General features: G+C 34.1%; 1 protein-coding gene across 1 annotated transcript in view; it reads left to right on the top strand.

Annotated features, from left to right (window-relative positions):
* Window positions 1–21,094, top strand: part of LOC148941205 (inactive tyrosine-protein kinase RYK-like) — a 155,626-nt gene extending 134,532 nt beyond the window's left edge. The window contains exons 11-12 of the mRNA XM_089103993.1: window positions 14,728–14,864; window positions 20,631–21,094. Coding sequence (XP_088960119.1) covers window positions 14,728–14,864; window positions 20,631–20,742 — 249 coding nt within the window. The 3' untranslated portion in view covers window positions 20,743–21,094. The remainder of the gene's footprint in view (window positions 1–14,727; window positions 14,865–20,630) is intronic.
* The last annotated feature ends 2,857 nt before the right edge of the window (window positions 21,095–23,951 follow it).

Raw genomic sequence — 23,951 nt, 5'->3', positions numbered from 1 at the left:
AAAAGGGGAAAACACCCTCTAGCAGCTATAGAAACTTACTGAAAATCACACCGTCAGATTCCGTGTATAAGAATAACCTACTTCAGAAACTTCAAGCTCCCATGTAGAAAAAAGTGGAATTTTGCATTTTTTTGCCAGGAGAAAGATCACGGGTGTGTGTTTATTTGTTTTTTTTTGTTGTTTTTTCTCCAGGGGTGATCATATCGACCCGGTGGCCCTATAATATCGTGGGAGGGCTCATTAGAACGGAAATTAAAAGTTCTAGTGTCCTTTTTAAGTGACAAAAAAATGTAGGGCAACTAGGTTCCCTCCCACGTTCATTTTTTCCCAAAGTCACCCGATCAAAATTTTGAGATAGCCATTTTGTTCAGCATTGTCGAAAATATGATAACTATGTCTTTTAGGATGACTTAATCCCCCAAACTTCCCGGGGGGAGGGCTGAAAGTTATGAACTTTACCCAATGTTAACACATAGTATCGGTTATTGGGAAGTATACAGACGTTTTAAGGGGTGATTTTTTCTGGTAGGTGGGGGGGTATACAAGAGGATCTTTCCATGAAGGAAGTGTTCATGGGGGAAGGGACATTGCTATGAAGGGGCGCCGGATTTCGCAGCATTATTAAAGAAAAAGATCAGAAATTAAATTAAAAGAACAAGTTTTTTAACTGAAAGTAAGTAGCAACATCAAAACTTAAAACGAACAGAAAATATTACGTATATGATTGGGTTCACCCCCTAGTCAATACCTCGCTCTTTAAGCCAAATATTTTTTAGTACTTTCATAAGAGCTATTTATTCTAATTAAAACGGTCTTTGTGACTAAGGGGTCATTTTTTAAGAATTGGAACAAAATTCGAACTTTAGCTTAAAGAGCAAAGTATTGACTAGGTGGCGAACCCCCCTAATATATGTATTAAAATTCTTAGAATATAGAAGTTCGTTACGTAAGTTAATTCGTAAGTTACGCATATTCATTACTAATAAAAACGTTCGTAAATAAAATTAAACAAGTTTCGAGAAAGCCATTTAACCAAATAAACGTAAAATTAATCTGCAAATTTTGATTTAATTATTCATTTGCGGTGAGCCAAAATCAAAACCTGTATTAATTCAAAAACGTTCAAAAATTAAATAAAAAGAAACAAGTTTTTTTAACTGAAAGTAAGGAACGACGTTAAACCTTAAAACGAACAGAAATTATTCCGTATATGAAAGGGGCTGTCCCCTCCTCTACGTGTCGCTCTTTACGCTAAAGTTTGACTTTCTCACAACTCTATTTTCTTAACAATAAAAAACTTTAGCGTAAAGAGCGAGGCGTTGAGGAGGGGACAGCCCCTTACATGTACGGTATAATTTCTGTTCGGTTTAAGTTTTAACGTCGTTGCTTACTTTCAGTTTAAAAAAAACTTGTTTTTTTTATTTAATTACTGGCAAGAGCACGATTTGCGCTATACTGAAAAAAAATACGCTGAGCATTGTATTTTTATTTGTCATATCATCAACAACAACATAACAACAAAATTAGGAAAAATAAAATAACAAATAACAATCTCAAGACTATTTAAGGTTTTCAAATTACAAGGGGTGCTGCCTCCCCCCTTCTTCACCTCCCCCCCCTCAAAAAAAAAACTCTAAACGGCATGAATGTCATTGGAACTCCATTGAAAACGACATTTGTTTTGAATATTATGGTTTTTATTAGCTATTAAATAAAAAAAACAAGTTTTTTTAACTGAAAGTAAGGAGCGACATTAAAATTTAAAACGAACATAAATTATTCCGTATATGAAAGAGGCTGTCCCCTCCTCAACGCCGTGCTCTTTACGCTAAAGTTTTTTATTTTTTTAAAAAATATAGATGTGAGAAAGTCAAACTTTTGAGTAAAGAGCGAGGCGTTAAGGAGGGATAGCCCCTTTCGTACACGGAATAAGTTATTTTCGTTTTAAGTTTTATCGTCGCTCCTAACTTTCAGTTAAAAAAACTTGTTTTTTTTTAATTTAATTTTTGAACGTTTTTGAATAAATGCAGGTTTTGATCTTGACTCACAGTACATGAATAATTAAAACAAAATTTTCATATTAATTTACTTTTATTTGGTTAAACGGCTTTCTCGAAACTTGTTTCATTTTATTTACGAACGTTTTTATTAGTAATAAATATACGTAACTTACGAATTAACTTACGTAACGAACTTCTATAATCATATATTTTTAATACGTATATTAGGGGGTTCGCCCCCCAGTCAATATCTTGCTCTTTAAGCGAAAGTTCAAATTTTGTTCCAATTCTTTAAAAATGACCGCTTAATCACAAAGGCCGTTAATTAGAATAAATAGCTCATATGAGAGTACTAAAAAATCTCTGGCTTAAAGAGTGAGGTATTGACTAGGGGGTGAACCCAATCATATATATAATATTTTCTGTTCGTTTAAAGTTTTGATGTTGCTGCTGTTGCAGTTGAAAAACTTGTTTTTTTATATTTAATATCTGATCTTTTTTTAAATAATGCTGGGAAGTCCGGCGTCCCCTTCATAGCAATGTCCCTTCCCCCATGAAAACTTCCTTCATGGAAAGATCCTCCTACATAACCCCCAACCCCAGGCACGTACGCAGGAATTTTTTCGGGGGGGGGGGGGCAAATCTTTCAAACCCATTATTCTGTGAGAAAAATCTGAATATTATGGGAAAATAAAAAAAAATCATGAGATTTCGGGGGCCCGGGCCCGGAGGCCCCCCTCCCTGCGTACGTCCCTGCCCGACCCCCCCCCCCCCTCACTACCAGGAAGAATATCCCCTGAAAACGTCTGTACTGTATACTTCCCAATAACCAATACTATATGTTAACATTGGGTAAAGTTCATAACTTTCAGCCCTCCCCCCGGGAACTTCGGGGGATTAAGTCATCCTAAAAGACATACTTATAATATTTTCGAACATGCTGAACAACATGGCTATCTCAAAATTTTGATCAGGTGACTTGGGAAAACAATGAGCGTGGGAGGGGGCCTAGTTGCCCTCCATTTTTTTGGTCACTTATAAAGGGCACTAGAACTTTTAATTTCCATTCCAATGAGCCCTCCCACGATATTCTAGGACCACTGGGTCGATACGATCACCCCTCGGGAAAAAATAATACATAAACACGCACCCGTGATCTTTCTTCTGGCAAAAAATGCAAAATTCCACATTTTTGTAGATACGAGCTTGAAACCTCTAAAGGAGGCTTCTCGGATACACGGAATATGATGGTGTGCTTATCATTAAGGTTCTATAATTTTTAGAGCGTCTTTCCCCCTATTTTTGTAAATCAGCCATATTTTCTCAGGCGCGTAACTTTTGATGGGTATGAGTAAACTTGATGAAACTTATATATTTGAAATCAGCATTAAAATCCGATTCTTTTGATGTATCTATTTGTATAAAAATACCGTTTTCTAGAGTTTCGGTTACCATTGAGCCGGGTCCCAATAACCAATACTATACATTGGGTAAAGTTCATAACTTTCAGCCCTCCTCCTGGGGCTTTGAGGGATTAAGTCATCCTAAAAGACATATTTATAATATTTTCGACCATGCTGAACAAAATGGCTATCTCAAAATTTTTATCGGGTGACTTTGGGAAAAAAATTAGCGTGGGAGGGGGCCTCGTTGCCCTTCATTATTTTGTTCCATTAATAAGGGCACTAGAACTTTTAATTTTCGTTCCAATGAGTCCTCCCACGTTATTCTAGGACCACTGGGTCGATGCGATCACCCCTGGGGAAAAAAAAACAAACAAAAAAACAAATAAACACGCATCCGTGATCTTTCTTCTGGCAAAAAATGAAAAATTCCACGTTTTTACATATAGAAGCTTGAAACCTCTACAGTAGGGTTCTCTAATGCGCTGAATCTGATGGTGGGATTTTCATTAAGGTTCTATAACTTTTAGGGGGTCTTTTCCCCTTTTTTCTAATATCAGCCAAAATTTCTCAGGCGCGTAAATTTTGATGGGTAAAATTAAACTTGATGAAACTTATATATTTGAAATCAGAATTAAAATTTGATTCTTTTGATGTATCTATTGGTATCAAAAAACCGTTTTTTAGAGTTTCGGTTACCATTGAGCTGGGTCGCTCCTTACTTACAGTTCGTTACCACGAACTGTTTGAAAACTTAAAAAACAACAACAAAGAAGACAGGAAGTCTCGTAATAATCAGGATTAATGAAAAGAACTTAGAAAGGTGGAATGAATATCTAACAAATAATTATATTAATTCCTGGAAATTATCGTAATTTCATAGTTATTAACGTTATAAAAAAGAAAACGTTTAGAAATATTTTGTTTTTAACTACAGAGCAAGTAACACTCTGACCATTAGAAGGCCTAGGGTGTGTTAGTCCTACTCCTATGTATGGTAATTTATATAAGTTTAACTTGATTATTCATTGTAAATCCGATTTGTTCTTGGTCTCATTTATAGATTAACAGGAATTTCTGATCACTCAAGTTTGGAATATTTTTTTACTTCATTTCTGATCTTCTGTGTAGCTCTTTACCCCTTTGTAATTTGTTTAAAGTTTTTAAGATCAATTTTTAATGTTTTTAATGTTTAAGATCAATTTCTGTTTACATTTAATTCAATCTTTAGGTTTTTTTCATTGGCAAATAAAAGGAAGATTCTTAAAGCTTATTCCGGTATTTTTGCTTAAGGGTTAAGACTTCGGCCTTTTATTAATATTTTAGTCCAAATTTTGTAAAAAAACAACTAAAGAACAGTTTTACTGTAGCTATGGATGGATGGAGCATAATTTTTGAACTTCTAACGGGCTGATCAGCCATCCTGATCACCATTCTGTAACAACCTTGAATACAGATGAGTATTGATTGACCATTTTATCATAAGCATCTTATTGTATCATATTTTGTATTAACGGTTTTTTTTGTTTAAATAAATGAAATTCGAGCTTATTTACTAAAAAGGGTTCTGATTTGATGTTAAACAAACGAATAAATAATAGGACGGTAGAAATCGATACAACCAAGTTTGTTTTTGGCTGAGGTTCCTTTGGTTCTGAAACTTTAATTGATGTCCCTTCATAAATTTATTGTGCTTGGAAATATCCCTTTGGTACTATTAAGTCTAAGTTACTTAGTCCCTCGAAGTTTCAGCTAGGTCCCTTAAGCTCTTAATTTATATCCTTAGCACTTACCTCTTATATTGTATATACGCCCTATTAAAAACCTTGATCAAAACAATGTCTTTTGATTTAGTTCTACATCTCAAACAAAACTAGCTGAAAGTTTCAAAGTAACGCTTTTAACCCTTTCTTACACGCTATTTCGACAACCTGTATGCAAATAGTGTCTTTGGGTTTAGCTCAACATGCCCTGGAAATTTCAACTTAATACCCTTAGACTTTCCTGATATTTTAAATTTGGGCCATTTGGACAACCTAGATGCTCGTAGGGTCATTTGATTTAAATCAATATTCCCCTCATATCCCATGAAGGTTTCAGCCTAATACCCTTAGTCTGTCCTCAGGTACTGCAGATAAGCTCTTTTATCAACCTTGGTCACATGTAATTTCTTTTGATCTACTTCAACATCCTGCTCAAAATCCCTTTCAACTTAATACTGTTAACCGTTGCTGGACACTTCAGATATGCTATTTTAACAACCATGATGTGCTTAGAATTTTTTTATTTAGTTGGTTATCCCTCTCCACATTTCTTGTTAGTTTCAACTTAGTACCCTTAGCCGCCCCTGGAATATTGCAGATACACCATTTTGAAAAACTGGATGTAGGTAGTGTATTTTGCTTTAGCTTAATATGTTCGGAAAGTTTCAATGTAATATCCTTGTCTGTTCCAAAATATTAAAATAAAACACCTTCTTGACCCCATGAATACACTTAGTGTCTTTTGAATAAGTTTAGCATCCCCTTCATCATACCCTAAAAGTTTCAACTTAATACCCTTAGCATGAACCTTAGCATGACATCGCATGAGCACGATTTTAAAAAACTTGGATACATATTGTGTCTTTTAGTTTAGTTCAAAATCCTCCTAAACATTCACTGAAAGTTTCAAGTTTATACCCTTAACCGTTCCTATGATAATGCAGATACGCCTTTTTAACAGTGTGAATGCCTATAGTGTAGTTTGATTTTGTTCAAAATGTCAGGTAAGTTTCCGTCATAATGCCTTTAGCTATAAACCTCCCTGAGATTCTGCACATACGCCCTTTTGTAACCCTGGATCAAAATAGTATCTTTTGATTTAGTTCAACACCCACGTCATCCTACCTTGCAAGTTTCAACTTGGTGCCCTTGGCCGTTTCTGCAATTTTACATATTCGCCCTTTTAAAAACTCAGATGCACATAGTGGTTTTCGATTTAGTTCAACATCCCCCTCAGCACTCCTTGGAGGATTTAACTTATTACCTTTATCCATGTCTGAGAAATTGTATATATTCCTTCAAAGCAATCTGGATACGCTTAGTGTCTTTTGATAGTTCAATATTCACCCCTTAATATTCCCTGAAATTTTCAAAAAAATACCCTTAGCTATACCTGAGATACTGCAGATAAGCCTTTTTGACAACCTTGATCCCTTGTGTCATTTGATTTAGTTCAACATGACCTGAAAGTTTCAAACTAATACCCTTAGCCATCTCTGAAATATTTTAAATGCGATTTTGGATAACATGGATGCACATAGTAACTTTTAATTTAGCTCTTTATGATCCTGAAAGATTCCCTAAAAGATTCTACTTAATACCCTTAGTCGTTCCTGAAATACTGCAGACACTCTCTTTTGATAATTTGGATGCACTTAGCGTCTTTTGATATAGTTCAACATCCTACTCGATATTCGCTGAAAGTTTAAATTTTATACCCTTAGCAGATCCTAAGATTCGGCAGGTACGTTCTTTGGCAACTTGGATGTAGCCTACACAGTGTCTTTGATCTAGTTCCGCATAACCTTCAAGATTCCCTGAAAGTTTTAACTTGAAACCCTTAGCCGTTCCTGAGATATTTCAGATACGTCCATTTAACAATTTATATGAACACAGCGTCTTTTGATTTAGCTTAATTAGCCCTCAAGATTCCCTAAAAATTTCGACTGTATACCTTAAGACGTTCCTGAGATATTGTAGTTGCACTGTTTTGTCAACCTGGAAGCACATTGTATGTTTTGATGTAGTTACATGTCCCCTCCTTATTCCCAAAAAGTTTCCACTTAATATCATTTGCCGCTCCTTAGATATTGCAAATGGTGTTCGGCTGATTCTCCCCAAAAATTTCCCCTGGATTTCTCCCTGGTCATCTCAAAATTTTGATCGGATATCTTTGATGGTTGATGGGACGAGTCGTATAGCTAAAAGGGGCGAAGGAGGATGGCTTCTTGTCCTCCAATCACTTTCAACTCTTCAGAAAGACACTAGAACTTTCAGTTTTCTATCAAAAGAGCACCTTACAGCATTTCCACGACCCATCATACCTTACGAAGTGGCCTCACAAAAGAAAAATAAATAAATGTATAGTATATAACTGTAATAAATAAATAAACATTGAAGCCAAGTTGCTCTTTGCCCACGCACTGCTGTTGCGCTGCCGATGATACTATTCACTATAGTAATACAAGAATAACGTTAATCTTGGATAAAATATCAATTATCGTTATCAACGTTTAGCAATCAATAAATTCGTAATCAAAATTCTGAGAAATTTTTTAGTGTCTTATGGACATTTTACTGATTTTAAAAACTTATTACAAAGCTCAGCCACCCAAGGCCGACATGGCTTTGTTAACTCTTCCCAAATCCCACTCGACTCAGGCTTTTGCTTTTTGCTCTGTCCCACAAAGGTTCTACTTTCTTTAAATCTTTTCTTATTACCCAACTCTTCCCCCACCTTTAGAGAATGTGCTATATTTCAGTCAACAGGATTGTTGACAACCACAATTCTTTGTTTCTTCTATTGACACTTCACGGCACAAAGCCATTTAAGGCCAGCACTGTGTGGAACTGTGTTCGTTTTTGGTAATATTTACCAATATTTACCATCTGTTTCTTGGTATTACGTAAATCCTATTCCTTACCGGTAGATCACGTCGGTAAAAGGCAAATTTACCTTCTTAGCAGCCCAAAATTAAACATATGTTTTAAATGTTAAACCCATCAATGTAATTTTTTAACAAATATTTTAAAATCTACAAAAATTAAAATAACATTGAATGTTAAAATACGAAATGTTAAACTCTAAATCATTAAACATTGAATATCTACACGTTAAAAACAAATATATATCTTAAAATTGGCCCTTTTTTGTGACGGTCAACTATATTTTGAAGTTTCCTAGCAAAATACTTCTGCCGTCCAGTCCTTTACAAGACCTAAATTTACTATGGTAAATCCGATTCTTTACTGGTTGATCATGCAGGTAAAAGGCAAATTTAGCTTCTTTGCAGTGCTAAAAATCAAAATATATATTTTAAACATTAAAACCATCATTGTTATTTTTAAGGAAATTATTAAATTCTGCAAAAATGTTAAAGATTAAATGTTAAAATACTAAATGTTAGCCTCTAAAACATTAAACATTGAATATCTACACGTTAAAAACAAATCTAAATCTTAGAATTGGCCCTTTTTTGTGACGGACAACTATATTTTGAAGTCCCTTTGCAAAATATTTCTGCCGTCAAGTCCTCTCCAAGACCAGGATTTACTATGGCAAATCCAATTCTTTACGGGTTGATCATGGCAGTAAAGGGCAAATTTAGCTTCTTAGTGCTAAATATCTAAATATATTTTAAAATTGGAATCATCTATGATTATTTTTTAAGGAAATTTTTAAATTCTGCAAAAATGTTAAACATTAAAAGTTAAAATACTAAATGTTAAACTCTAAAACACAAAACATTGAATATATACACGTTAAAAACAAATCTAAATCTAAAAATTGGTCCTTTTTTGTGACGGTCAACTATATTTTGAAGCCCCCTTGCAAAATATTTCTGCGGTCAAGACCTAAATATACTATGGTAAATCTGATTCTTTACTGGTTGATCATGGCGGTAAAAGGCAAATTTAGCTTCTTTGCAGTGTTAAATATCTAAGTTTATATTTCAAACATTAAAACCATCAATGTTATTTTATAAGGAAATTTTTTAAATCTGCAAAAATGCTAAACATTAAATGTTAAAATACTAAATATTAAACTCTAAAACATTAAAAATTGAATATCTACACGTTAAAAACAAATATATATCTTAAAATTGGCCATTTTTGTGACGGTCAACTATATTTTGAAGTCTCCTTGCAAAACACTTCTGCCGTCCAGTCCTCTCCAAGACCTGAATTTACTATGGTAAATCCGATTCTTTACTGGTTGATCATGGCGGTAAAAGGCAAATTTAGCTTCTTTGCAGTGCTAAATATCTAAATATATATTTCAAACATTAAAACCATCAATGCTATTTTTTTAAGGAGATTTTCAAAATCTGCTAAATGTTAAACTCGAAAACATTAAACATTGAATATCTACACGTTAAAAATAAATCTAAATAAAAAAATAGCTTTTTTTGTGATGGTTAACTATATTGCAAAAGAAATTTTTACCAACACTCAAAATGAAGAGCCCATACTTACTTCACAATTGAAGAAGCAATAATATTATTTGACATTTTTCAAGCATACAACCAATTAATCCCCCGGTAGGAGAATAATTGCTTATTGAACGGATCACTGCGGTTATTGGGATCTAACTCAAGGGATCCTGCACTCGTCAGCTGTGACTAATCTCCTCTAATTAAGGAGAAAAACATAAACCTCTATCCCCCTGTATGAAAAACACTGGAAAATTGATTATTGTCTCTGACTCACTGCAATCTATATTAGTCGCATATCCGTAAATTGCATATTAATGCTTAGAATAATTTACTTTTATTTCTTGGTCTCACAGACGTAACACGGCGTCTGGAGGATAGAGTTAAATGAATTTTAAAACTTAGTTTAATTGATTAGACTACTTCAGAGAAAAAGCTGTTGCAGATCCTTTTCTAGGGTATTGACTAAGGGGACAGGGCTCTAGGGCAGAAAGTATAAGTGTTGAAAAGGGTTTTTAGTCAACAGTGTAACTGAAACGGGCTTATTTCTCTTTCATATTTTATAGTCTGGTGGAGGGGTTCACCCATGGGAACCACACTTGAGGGTGGCTCTCGGTAGGTTATTTCTCATTCTAATATACCTTGAGGCTATACTTATTCTGAACAATATATAATATTCCTAAAAGAGTATTGATTTTCTTAAGGTGAAGGTTTCTTTATTTCGTTTTGGGGTTCCCTGAACATTAAGCAAAGAGCAAGTTAACAGTGAACATCTCTCGCAAGAAGTATATCTTTATAGACGTACACTTGATGGCTGGGTATAGGGTTGTGAGTGAAGATGTCAAGTAACACCAAACACCAAGTAAGCTAAAAGTAAACTGAAACTTGGTTTTTCAAATTTTAGAAACTTTAGAATTTTAGGCTACTTTAGGCTACTTTAGAAACTTATTAATTTAGAAACTTATTAAGAAATTAATTTTAGGCTTCTTTAGAAACTTTAGGCTACAAATTAGGCAAACATACTACTTGATCTTTTTATGTTCTTCTGAAAAAATAATTTTTATGCTCGGAACCAAAATTTTAAACTCCTTATAGTTATGAAAACTCCTTATAATTTTTAAGGAGTTATAATTTAATTATAAGGAGTTTAAAACTCCTTATAATTTTAAACTCCTTATGGATCCTTATAGATGAGACATTTTCCTTTATTATCCAGACACTAAATCCCAAGCATTCTAAAACTAAACTGAAACTACTACTACTAAGAACTCACCGCAGGACCAAGCCACCTGAGTCCAACACAGCTACGGACGCTCCTCCATCCCAATCTATTCAAAGGCTCCCTCTTTACACCCTCCCAGGTAGCTCTCATTTCCTTTAAATCTTTCTTTATGACATCCTCTCACCCCAGACGAGAACGACCTGCTTTCCGTTTAGGCCTAGACGGTTGGCCGAAAAGGACAATCTTCTTGAATATGAAAAAAATGGTGGAACAAATCTTTGAAAACATACATTTAATGAAATATGAAAACATAGGTCATTAATAAAGGTCTCCTTGATAGTCAGTTATGGTTGTTTAATGAAAAATATTCGTTTGGGGCATGAAGGGTCAATATTAAATAGGATTTTAGTAAGATCTATTTTAGGCACAGTCTAACTGAAATGAACCAATACCATTTTTTTTTTTTTTTGCTCTTCAATGGAGGGATTCAAGCCAAGAAACTACCCTCTGGATACGGCCTAATGTTATTGTCCACTGTGGCTTAAATAGAGTCTATATTGAAACTGAATCATTTTATTAATACTACTTTCTGAAATTTTTAACTTTTCTAAATTATATAATTTTTTTTTCGGAATAGCTGGGTTTGAAAAAAAAATAATATAGCAAAATAAAAGTTTCTAAATTTTAAATGCAAAGAAAACATGGAAGAAATGTGCGACTCTATAGATACCTAATAGTCAAAGCTTGCTAAATAATAAAAAAGTCGATTAAAAATTAATACCATAGCGGAAAAATTTTACTTATTCATGTTTTTGGTACTTGTTAAATATCTCGACAATATTTTTGTTTTCTTTCTATAATAAAACCGGTTTCTCTCTGTATCTCAGTATGCATCCGTTTGATAATCAGCTTAGCCTGATAGAGATAAACTACAATGCAGTTATATTTTAATCAAATATTTAATATATAGAGCTGGTAATATGGTTAGGTTGGGCATTTTAATATAATGCGTTCTGGGCAGCCTGCTTTCTGTAATTCTCTCTTGTAGTTTCCATAATTTTGTTACTAAAGTATTATATTTTCATAGTATTTTAGTATATTTCACTATGATTAACCTAAATTCGCTTCTTGAGTGTGGTTGGAATATTTAACAAATGCCAGGTTTCTTATTACTTTTTAACATACACGTCAAAGCTTTAGTTTCCTGTTCAAACAAATTTTTTTCGGTCAATTTGTTCTTGAAAACTTTCTTCTTCCAAACAAAACTCTTCTAGTGCGCATGACAACTTGGGATGGGCAATTGCCCCCCCCCCACGGGATTTCTTGTCATCTCTTGATTTGTAGAAATAATTGTCTCGATACTTTCATGAAAAAATTCAAATACAACAAACTTGCCCCTCTCACTAGATATAAAAAAAAATTAACCTCCCCCTAGACTTTCGTTACTTTCGGGGCATCCTATTACAAATTATAATTGTTAAACACCTGTCCCGCTGTTTTTCAGGTTGCCCTTCTATTACAGGGTCCCTCGTCCAAGGAGGAACCAAAATTACAGCAGGTACAACAAAAAACCTTTCGATTTTAAAATCTCTGTTTACCAGAAATTTTTCTTCCTCTCAAATTCCACCCAAATTCTCTAAACTCGCAAAAAAATATCATTTTACGCAAAAATAAATTTAACAATGAAACAAGGTTTTTCAATTTCATTTTAACACATTTTTGTGTACCTCTTGTTGACAAATTTTAATGACGAAGTCGCTAAAATTAACCTTGAAGACCTTGAAAGACCTTGAAATAGCAGACTGTTTAAATACAAACTGTTTTTATCCTGTGGTTGCAAAACCATTTTGAAACCACAAAATGGTTAAAGGTTCATTTACCTCTGCAAATGCACCACCGTGCAGCTGAACCACCGTGCAACTGAATCCCCACATAACTGAACCCCCATGCAATTGAACCACCGCACACCTGAACCCCATTTAACTGAACCCCTTTGCAGCTGAACCCCGTCAACTCAATCCCATTTAACTGGACCCCTTGTGGAACCCCCTTGTAACTGAACCCCTGTGTAACTGAACCCCCGTGCAACTAATACACCGTACAACTGAACCACCGTGCAACTGAACCTCCATGCAACTGAACCAACGTGCAACTGAACCACCGTTCAACTGAACCTTCGTGTAACTGAACGCTTGTGCAACTGAACCACCGTACTCAGTTTTTCAGTATTCTAAAAATATGAGGTAGCATCACTGGGTAAAAGACTAGTTAGAATATTTACATTTTCATTCTTGTTGAAATTGTTTGGTTTTTAAAGTCATGATATAAAGGCCGGCCAAGATCATTCATAAAAAGCTTCATTTTATTTTCGCAAAAAAAAAGAAAATCAGATGTCACAAACCATTAAAGCAGATTTATTTCTCTTTTTCTTGATGAATCAGACCTTTCTGAACGTTCGGTAATAAACGTATGTGTTGAAAATATTTGAACTTCGTGAATCTAGATAACGAACTTTAATCAGATGTCTTTGAGGAGATGATCGAAGTTTATGTTATTTGTGCCATTCATTTATGTTATTTTAATGTGTTCATGGCCGTGTATTTGGCTTTAAAATACACTTATTTATCCATCTATCTAATATGCAGAATAATTGTACCAAACACATTTTGCATGCAGACCCGCTATACTTTACCCCCCCCCCTCCAAAAAAATGCCAATCTATAGCCCAAATATATTTCTAGAGTAACCAAGAAAAATACGAAAAAAACGGTGTGTTCTCAAATTTTATACAGGGTAAACTTGAGTGAGTGGCGCATAATACACAAGTACCAAAACTCCTTCCCCCGCGGAAATTGAAAAAATAAAATCAAATAAAATTCTCAAATTTGGAAAGCCTTATTTTCCACGGGGGTATTTTCGGGGGCGGGGTGGAGGTGGTATTTTCCGCACGGGGGTGTTTTCCGCTGAGGGTATTTTCTGGGGGGTATTTTCCGGGGTGGGTGGAGGGTAAACGCCTAGAACCATAGAAAACACCTCTCGGGAAACACCACCTCGTGGAAAACATCCCCCGGAAAACACCCCTTGTGGTTGGTATGTCTCCAATCATATTCAACTTATAAAAATAGGGGTAAAACTGCCTAGGGATTATAAAACAATTTCTGTAGTACGGCTGTAGTGAAAGACCCCGCTACTAAGCTGAGAACTAAACTGAAAATTAAGCTGAGATCAATTATGTAACTATTAATAAACTCTAGTTGACTATTTGTGTCCATGATTTTTTATTTTGAAAATCTCACGCAATAAATTTTTTTTAAACCAATTTTTCTTACCGCTATCGTTTGTCCACTGATGCTGACATCGGTTCCCGAAATCAGCTACGTGTGCCCAGCCCTTTAGAGCTAATTCTGTATTTATCTGAAGGCTCAATGAGAGCTGAGACATTTGGCATTAAAATGCACCCTTTGAGGAATCTCCCTTTCTCCTTAGCTACAAAACAATCAGAGAATCGGATCCCATTGCAGAAGTTAAAGCATTTCTTTAAGTTTTGCAATTTATCCATTGCTTACAGATAGTATGAGACCAAACACATATAGGGGTTGTGGTATTCTGGTCCATAACCGGTCCACTTTAAGAAGTTATATCATGTGTCAGACGAAATACATGACTTTAAGCAAATGATTTGTAATAGCTATTTGGCTATATTTTTGCGTTTTTTGCACCAAAAAGAAATGACTCATTCTTCTATAAATGTGTAAATTTTAAGAAATTTATTTATCATAAATTTATTTATTTATTAATAAATTTAATAAATAAATTTAAACTTATTAATAAATGTATATAATAAGTTTTAATAGATTTATAAATTTATATATAATAAATTAAATTTATTTAACTGACTCTTTATAGTGGTCATTCGGTGTACTTCTTTGGGAGATGACAACCCTGGCACAGCAGCCATATTCAGACATTGATCCTTTTGAGATGGCAGACTGTTTACAAGATGGAGTTCGACTTCAACAGCCCCTAAATTGTCCTGATGAGCTGTAAGAATTATTTAGTTTTCTTTTAATTTTGTCTTTGTTTTATTCTAGGTTTAACTCACTGTTCATATAATTATCCAGTAAGCTTATCGCAGATCATTTCTGGTCTTAGTTCTCGGTGCGAACAAAAAGCTCCTCCCACTTCTTCGTGCAGTTATTAATAGCGGGTTTCCACTTGTTTCCGATTGTTTCGCGTAAAGTACATTATTCGTAATAGCGGGTTTCCACTTGTTTCCGATTGTTTCGCGTCTGACTTGTCTACCCGTGAAAAGATCTGACGCCACTTATGTTTCTACGTTCTCTGGAGCACTCGCACCAGTCGCACCCCAGTCCGGGTTTTTATAATGGGTGAGATAGGGAATGATCATACTGGATAATTATATGAACTGTGGTTTAACTACTCACTTAACACCTTTTTAAAGCATAGTCACCATTCCAGAATCTACGGTTATCATGATCCAGTAACTTTAAAAAAAAATTTAAACATTAAAACAGTAAAAATAAGAAGAATATTCCATTAATGTTTAAAAGTCTCATTCCTTAAAAAAATAATAATAACTGGTAGGGACCCTTCCAAATAAAATACCTGTCTCAACAGAAAAGAAGTTTAAGATAATTTTCCGGACCTGAATATTCACTTGACTTCAATTTTCTTTTTTTAAACTTTACTTTACCTCAGTAATTTCAGAGATTTACTATAAAAGTTGTTTTTCAGTGCCCCTTTTTTACTTAATTAAATAAAAACAAGTTTTGTCAAATAAAAGTAAAGAACGATATTATAATTTATAACGATCATAAATTATTTGCATTTGATGGAGGCAACCCCAATTCTCAACTTCTCACTCGCAAGTCTAAAATTTTACTGGTATTTTACTGAAAACATTTTTAAGAGCAAAAAATATAGCTTATCAATAATTGTTTTATTTAATTATTGCCTTTCAAAGCACTTGAACGAAATATTTTTGTTTAAAAAGAATGAATATCATATAATCTATCGCTGTGAGAAATAGTTTTTAGCTTATTCCTAAGACCATTGTATTATAGTATTTGTCCTTGAAGTAATTGGGGCAAACAATCAAAAACCAGCGTTCGTTGGAATCATAAATAAATGAAAGTTGTAATATATCATGTTAATCTGTCATGTGTATTGTTAAAGTGTCAGTTTGGTTGTTTCATTTTTATTTGACAGGTCAGTTGGGTTCATCGCTATATCTTTTTAAAAAATGTGCTTATGTTTTTCGTTTTTTTATACAATATAGGCTACCTAACAGAAAGCAACAAGTTCGGCAGTTCGATGTTGTGAGAGTTTGCTTATTAATTAAGTATCATCCATTCACATATAATGAATTATTTATATATCTTTTTTTAATTTAAATGTCGCCCTGTGATTTCACTTAAAAACTGTTTTTATATTCCTCTAGTTATTAAATTTCCTTTATTAGAGCTAAGATTGCCATAGTCACGAGTGACTCCTTACTTGCAGTTTGTTTTCACCAACCGTTTGGAATTCAGTTTTCTTTGGAATTTAGAGGATATAAGAGTAATAATCTATATATAACTCTCAAATACAGTGAGGAAAGAGTGGAGTGCAAAAAGGAGAAAGAGAGAAAATTAAAAATAAAAGACTTTACGAAAAAGAAGATCGCAGACAGCCGGCAATCGACCTACGTTAATATCTGACGGCCTTCTGTTCGCAGCAGTAACTTTTCCGAGAACATTATTTATACCAAATTTATATAATATCACCTTTTTATGGTACCAAGGCGGAAAAAAGAAAAAATTATAGAAACAAAACACCGAATTACGAATAGATAAAAGGTCTTTCTTTTTGAAATTAAATAAAAAAAAACTTGTTTTTTTTAACTGAAAGTAAGGAATGACGTTAAAACTTAAAACGAACAGAAATGATTCCGCATATTAAAGGGGCTGTCCCCTCCTCAACGCCTTGCTCTTTACGCTAAATTTTTTTATTGTTTAAAAAAATAGAGTTGTGAGAATGTCAAACTTTACCGTAAAGAGCGAGGCGTTGAGGAGGGGACAGCCCCTTTCATATACGGAATAATTTCTGTTCGTTTTAAGTTTTAACGTCGTTCCTTACTTTCAGTTAAAAAAAATTGTTTTTTTTTATTTAATTTTTGAAAGTTTTTGAATTAATGCAGGTTTTGATTTTGGCTCACCGTACACGAATAATTAGAAAAAAATTGCATATTAATTTTACTTTTATTTGGTTAAATGGCTTTCTCGAAACTTTTAATTTTATTTACGAACGTTTTTATTAGAAATAAATATACATAACTTACGAATTAACTTACGTAACGAAATTCTGTATTCATAGATTTGTAATACGTACATTAGGGGGTTCGCCCCCTAGTCAATACCTCGCTCTTTAAGGTAAAGTTCGAATTTTGTTCCAATTCTTTAAAAATGACACCTTAATCACAAAGGCCGTTATTTAGAATATATAGCTCTTATGAAAGTACTAAAAAATCTTTGGCTTAAAGAGCGAGGTACTGACAAGGGGGTGAACCCAATCATATACGTAATATTGTCTGTTCGTTTTAAGTTTTGATGTTGCTCCTTACTTTCAGTTGAAAAACTTTTTTTTATTTAATTTCTGATCTTTTTCTTTAATAATGATGGGAAATCCGGCGTCCCCTTCATAGCAATGTCCCTTCCCCCATGAAAACATCCTTCATGGAAAGATTCTTCCATATAACCCCCGACCCACCCACCCCCACCTACCAGAAAAAATACCCCCTAAAAACGTCTGTATACTTCCCAATAACCAATACTATATGTTAACATTGGGTAAAGTTCATAACTTTCAGCCCTTCCCCCGGGGAGTTTGGGGGATTAAGTCATCCTAAAAGACATAGTTATCATATTTTCGACCATGCTGAACAAAATGGCTATCTCAAAATTTTGATCTGGTGACTTTGGGAAAAAAATAGGCGTGGGAGGGGGCCTAGTGGCCCTCCATTTTTTTTGTCACTTAAAAAGGGCACTAAAACTTTTAATTTCGGTTTCAATGAGCCCTCCCTCGATATTCTAGGACCGCGGGGTCGATACGATCACCCCTCAGAAAAAAAATAACAAAAAAACAAAAAAACAAATAAACACGCATTCGTGATCTTTCTTCTGGCAAAAAAATGCAAAACTCCACATTTTTGTAGATAGGTGCTTTAAACCTTTATAGTAGGGTTCTCTTATATGCTGAATATGATAAAGTGATTTTCATTAAGTTTCTATAACTTTTAGGGGGTCTTTCCCTCTTTTATCAAAAATCAGCCAAATTTTATCAGGCGCGTAACTTTTGATGGGTAGGACTAAACATGATGAAACTTATATATTCGAAATCAGCATTAAATCTGATTATCTTGTTGTAACTATTGATATGTAAATCCCGTTTTTTAGAGTTTCAGTTACCATTGAGCCGGGTCGCTCCTTACTTACAGTTCGTTACCGCGAACTGTTTGATTGAGGTAACACTAAGAAAACCTTAACGCACTACCATTTGTCTTTTAAAATACAGAAGTGACTCATAGAAAATTACCAAGACAGAAAATGTTGGTAAATTACATAAATGAGCAATGTGCATTTATATACACACTGGATTTTTATGCCATCTATTTTAAACTATCAACACATGTCTCTTTCTGGTATCGCTCGGACAAAATATAAATAAAAATTCCAATGTCTATTGCTACCCTTGTAGCAAAAAAAAAACTATTAGAAAAGCACAAAAATATTCCTAAATCGGCAACTAAATAACAAACAAAAAGTCCTTCCATGCGGACATCCGTGTAAACCTAAAGTCTGCATAGCCAAATGAGGAGCAGCGTTGTCAACGCTTTGAAATATACTGTACCTGTTTTCCGACTAGAATTGTACCTCGAGTGGTTGATTTGTACTATTTGGATAGCATGCCAAGATTTTACCGTAACAAGAATAGTATTTCTGACACACTAAAACTTTAACCGATATTCCGATATAGAAGAGAACAAGTAACACCCAAATTTACAGGGGAATGTATATGACACCAAAAAGTTTCTAATTATACTGCATTGTACCAGGACCTCCAGCTTGTACCAAAGACGGTACAATTGCAGCGCGTTGGCAACGCTGATGAGGAGCATTTACGGATCTTTCTGACCTGAAAACGTATTAATTTTTTTTTCAAATTCGAGTATCTTTCAATTAGTGTACGTATGTGTCTGTGTGTGTGCGTGTGTGTTTTCATGATGAATTAAAGAAAATGCAGCAGCTTTTATTTTACTTTCACCGTTCACTATATTTAAAAGACAAGATGAACTATTTCATAAGTTAAGATTTTTTTTTGTTCCAAAGAAAACTCCTTGAACTGGCAGTCTATCTGTTTAACTTTCTGACGTAATGATAAAGTTGATATAAGATTGACCATTGACATAACAGACGAACATACATATCTCCAAGACATTTCTATATGGATTTTCAACTCGAAGCAAATCGAAATTCCATCTGGCATTCTTTTAATTTAAAAGCATTGACGCCCATTCCTATAGATTTAAAACAATAAATTATTGTGTTCTCCAATGAGTAGAAATTTTGGGCATTCGCTTTCCCCTCATTTCATTCTAGCTGTAAGCTCTAGTCTAAATTAGCTTTCAGAAAAGAGAGTAAGACAGGATTATACCAAAAATATTGTAAAATATTAGATTTGATTGGGCAGAAATAAAAAATAAAACTATGCTTGTACAAATTATTTTTACAGAGAAAATTCAGATACTGGGTATAGGCTATCAAGAAAATATGTCAATATTACTATTTGTACCTTTGAAGCTATTTTGAAAAGTAACGCTAAAATAAGTTAATCTTATTTTAGAGTCTATTTTTTCTATTTTTTTTTTAAGATACAGTCACTGAGTAAACCGGAGTTCAGAGGGAATTATAGTTAAAACTTTCTTGCCAATTTACATCTGTTTGGGGAACAAAATTGTAAGCGCATTTCATTGTAGCCAATATTTAGTTCTATCTATTAATTTCTAAAGGATAGTTTCCCCGAAGTCAACACTTATGGTAACCATAATAATTCCAAACAGCCTTTGACACAAAGGGAAAGCCCTTAAGATTAACCTACTATAGTATACCCACACCCAAAAGAGAAAAATTAGAAAAGATGACCTCTTATCAAAAAATAGTAGTATGCGAAAGAGAATTTCTTAAGGATACTGAAAGCTTGGCATAAACCAAGTACAAGATAAGGCTAGGTTGTTACCTTGTTTAATCTCCTACCCGAGCTCTCTCGGAAATCGTCTCCTAGAGATATACTATTACAGTAACAATCAATGCACTCAAGATACAGCTGTACTTGATTGCTGTAACTTTCAAATGTTCCCACCGGAAACGGCTTAAAGTGCAGATGGGCTTCATTTTGAATTATATAAGTCATTTTTATTTGTGTATTTTCAGCACATAGAATGAAGCATGGAGGGTAGGAACTGATCTAACCAAGCTAGTAAATTTAGATAAATAATTGGGGGATGAGACAATGAAGAATTGAGTTAAGATGGGAGGTACTTATAATAAAAGGTGATCCAATATATTTGGTCAATACATACATACGATAAAGAGCCAACAGTTGCCAATTGTGTTCACCCTAAAGCCCTACCAGACTAAAGCTTTAGAGGTTACATCGCACTCATTAGTCTCTAGATTGAGAATAAGAAAGAAAACAAAAATGTATATCAAATTCCGTTAGCTCTCATACGAGTTTTATTTTCCTTTTTGCAGATTTGCGGTAATGGCATGTTGCTGGTTGGACTCTCCTGCACAACGTCCCACATTTATGCAGCTACTGGCATGCTTACAAGACTTTCATTCTGCATTGGGGAAGTATATCTAGTTGAAGCTTTTTGTTCAAGTTTGAGCCACCCTTGCTCAGTGGAAGGGACTTAAGACTTGTAATCCAATGTCCTTTGGAACGAGGTTTCGAGTCTTGGTGCAAAGAATCCTTTGGTTTGGGGTGGGGTCAGTGGTGTGACTCTGCAGGCGCAGCCACCGTCTGGGTAGCTTGTGGTTAAACAAATTTCCGTGGAACATCTGAATTTCAGATGCCAGGTCCTGCTGCAGGACCAAGATCAATAACAGAGTCCGAGTTTGATCTGTCAAAGAAAGTTTTTGTTAAAAACCTGGTAAAGACGGTACGTTTCAGACCTAACAGATATCTGGTAGATCAATATTAACAACAATGTGTGAATTTTGCCTTGCATGGCAAACCTTAAGCCTTAACCAAACGTTAAACCTTAAGCGTTGAGTTTGTATTACGTTTCTTAAGTCAAACAGGAGAGAGACATGATAGAAGTATTTTCAAAAACAACCCAGCAGTCTTAGAAGTTCTAAACTTGTAAGTTTTTACCATCACGTTGAATTTTGTAAGGCGAATCTAATCATTTTCACCAAGGTTCTTTTTATAAATATTTCAAACAGTTTAATGAAATTTATAATTTTCATTCTGTTTTTTTTTGTTATTAGTAATCTCAAAAAAGTTGAAGGGTCATAAAACTATTGTAATAAAAACACTTAGACTATTCAACGTGGTCCAGAATTAAATTTTGAGCTCTCGTCCACTATATTTTGAGGAGAGCTCATATACCGTATTGTACCTTAGGTTTGAAAATGGCACTTCTTTACAAGTATTTCACGCCAATAAGCGTCTACTTAAGGTATAATAGTGACAACCAGGGAGGATAGTGTGCTGCCATTTGAAAAGCAAAAATACAGAGAAATTTAGATATCTTCAAAAAAATTGCAATAACAAGACAAAAAAATCAATTCAAGATTCAAAAATCCAAAATTCATAAAGCCCACATGATGAAAAGTTTGTACCACCTCCGAAAAAAATTGATGGGGCGTATCCTTAAGGGTATGTGTGTATATTAATGTTCGTATGTGCCTATTGTGTAACGATAGGCTTGAAACCTCTAAAGAGCTTACAAAAATTTATATTCTTTTCTTTTGTAAAATATTGCATTGTATTAGTGTTTATGGGTGTTGTTTTTTTAAATGGAAGCAGCCAGTCCATATTTTTAACAGAGAATGCAATCACAACTAAACTGTTCGATGCGATAAAGACGGCTACAATTTTGATACTGACGAACTTTATTTTTATAATGTATGTATATATGTATGTATTGTACAGAGAACAGTTTTACCCATTGTACTCCTCTGTAGGCCGGAGCCGCCAAATTGCGAAAATGTAAAAGGGAAGGATTTTTTTCAGCAATTATAATGAAGTTACAAAAAAAAATTTAAGGGGGCCTGTTTACTTTTTTTCTATTCTTTTTTTTTATCAAATACCGTACCAAAAAAGGTAGTTCTCTAAATGTAAGGTGGCATGTGCATAAACCCTGTCCTCCACCAATACCCCCTCGTTTTTGGCCTCCCCCCTTCGTACCGCTCGATCATTATCTTACATGATTACTTGCAATTCAAAAATTCTTTTTTAAATAAATACCTCACTATATCGACCATTAATAATGTGATCTTTTCTTTGTATGTGACATTTCTTTATTTTTTCATTCTTTCTTTTCTACCTCAGTAACCTAAAATGTAAAATTATTAAATTCTGTGTTGATCTCCTTTGGACATTTCTGTGATCTATTCTGCTTTCTAATTTATTTTGTATCATGATTTTGAAATAAACATTGGAATGGATTATGTGTCTTGTAGAAGCTTTTGCTTTCTGTGTTAGAAATCCATTTTGTGCGATCTCACTAATCTAGTTACAAGAGATTTCAGAAGAAAAGTTTTAAAAAATACAGAGAGATAGAATTATACACTGAGTGAGAGAAAGAGAGAGGAAGATAGAGAGATAAATAGAGAGAGTGGGGAATAGAGGGTAGGAAGGAAAAAGTGAGAAGATAGAGGGGAAATGAAGATGCTATATAGTTCTGGCCAATCAAAGTGGGTAAAAACATGACAATCAAAGTTTATATTCTATTAGATGTAAGAACTTGTTGTTCTTACAAAGGTTGTTGTTATTAGCGTGGAAGTTTTTATTCTGGGATTGAAAGACACCATTGGATAGAAAGACTCCTCAAAAAGTCATTTTCAGGAGAGGGACCTGAAGAAGATAGCGGAGAAAAGCTGGCAGAATGCAAAAGCATCAAAATTCAAACATCTTATATTTCAATAGTTAAATAAAGTATTTTAAAGCATGTCTTAAGCCCTCGAGTTCTTTGGAATGTTTCTAAGGGTTTAAAGGGAAAGAGGGAATTACTATGAATTTTAATTACAATCAAAATAAAACATTAAAGATATATGACTTGTGCTCTGCAGAGTTTCCTTGAGAGGCACGATTTGTGAGGAAAACGTTTTGAGAGATACATTTGATTACACGATATGTATGATATGGATGAAATCTTTTTTTTCTTTTTTTTTTAAGAGGAAGATACTCTTTTGATTTAGCATTCAACGAATCACACTTAGATTAATACCTCAAGGAAAACATATAAGGGTCATTCCCTTCCAGAAAAAAAAAGACAGAACAGATGAAATAAGGAAAAAAAGAATGACCCATTACCGGAACTTATGCTAGATCCGATAGAATCGAAAGAGCAATTAATATGCTAGATAAATCGTTCAAAATCGTTGCTCAGTTGTCTTGCTTTTTGCCACGGCCTGGACTCTTGTGCAAATAAATTATTATATTATCATTATCATTTTGCCCGAGGCTAACACGCTAGTAAACACTCTTCCTCTTTCACACCCTTTTAAATATTCTTGTTTGGCTACATCTGTGGCGTTAAGCAAAATGGGCGTAAGTCCACTTTTTCCGAAAATGAATTAAGCATATGGTTTATAAGGGCTCGAAGAGATCTATCGATTGGTGTACTCAAAATGGGACTATCTTTAATTCTGACCGAGTTATAAATTGTTACAAAAGGGCGTAACAAAGAGTGTAAGTCTCTTATTTTCTAAGTAACGAATAATTCAGCAATTTGGACATTTCCAGCAAATTCCGATCAAAAAGTTCACTAGGAATCAATCTTTAAAGTTTCAAGTTTCTTAAATTCTGATTTGTGAGAAAGATTTTCTTATTGTGCGTTTTTA

This window comes from Artemia sp. Qi Xiang Cuo, chromosome 18 (assembly GCF_049724085.1).
Source record: "Artemia sp. Qi Xiang Cuo chromosome 18, ASM4972408v1, whole genome shotgun sequence".
In the NCBI taxonomy this organism is placed as follows: Eukaryota; Metazoa; Arthropoda; class Branchiopoda; order Anostraca; family Artemiidae; genus Artemia; species Artemia sp. Qi Xiang Cuo.
This window is presented reverse-complemented; position numbering and strand designations above follow the sequence as displayed.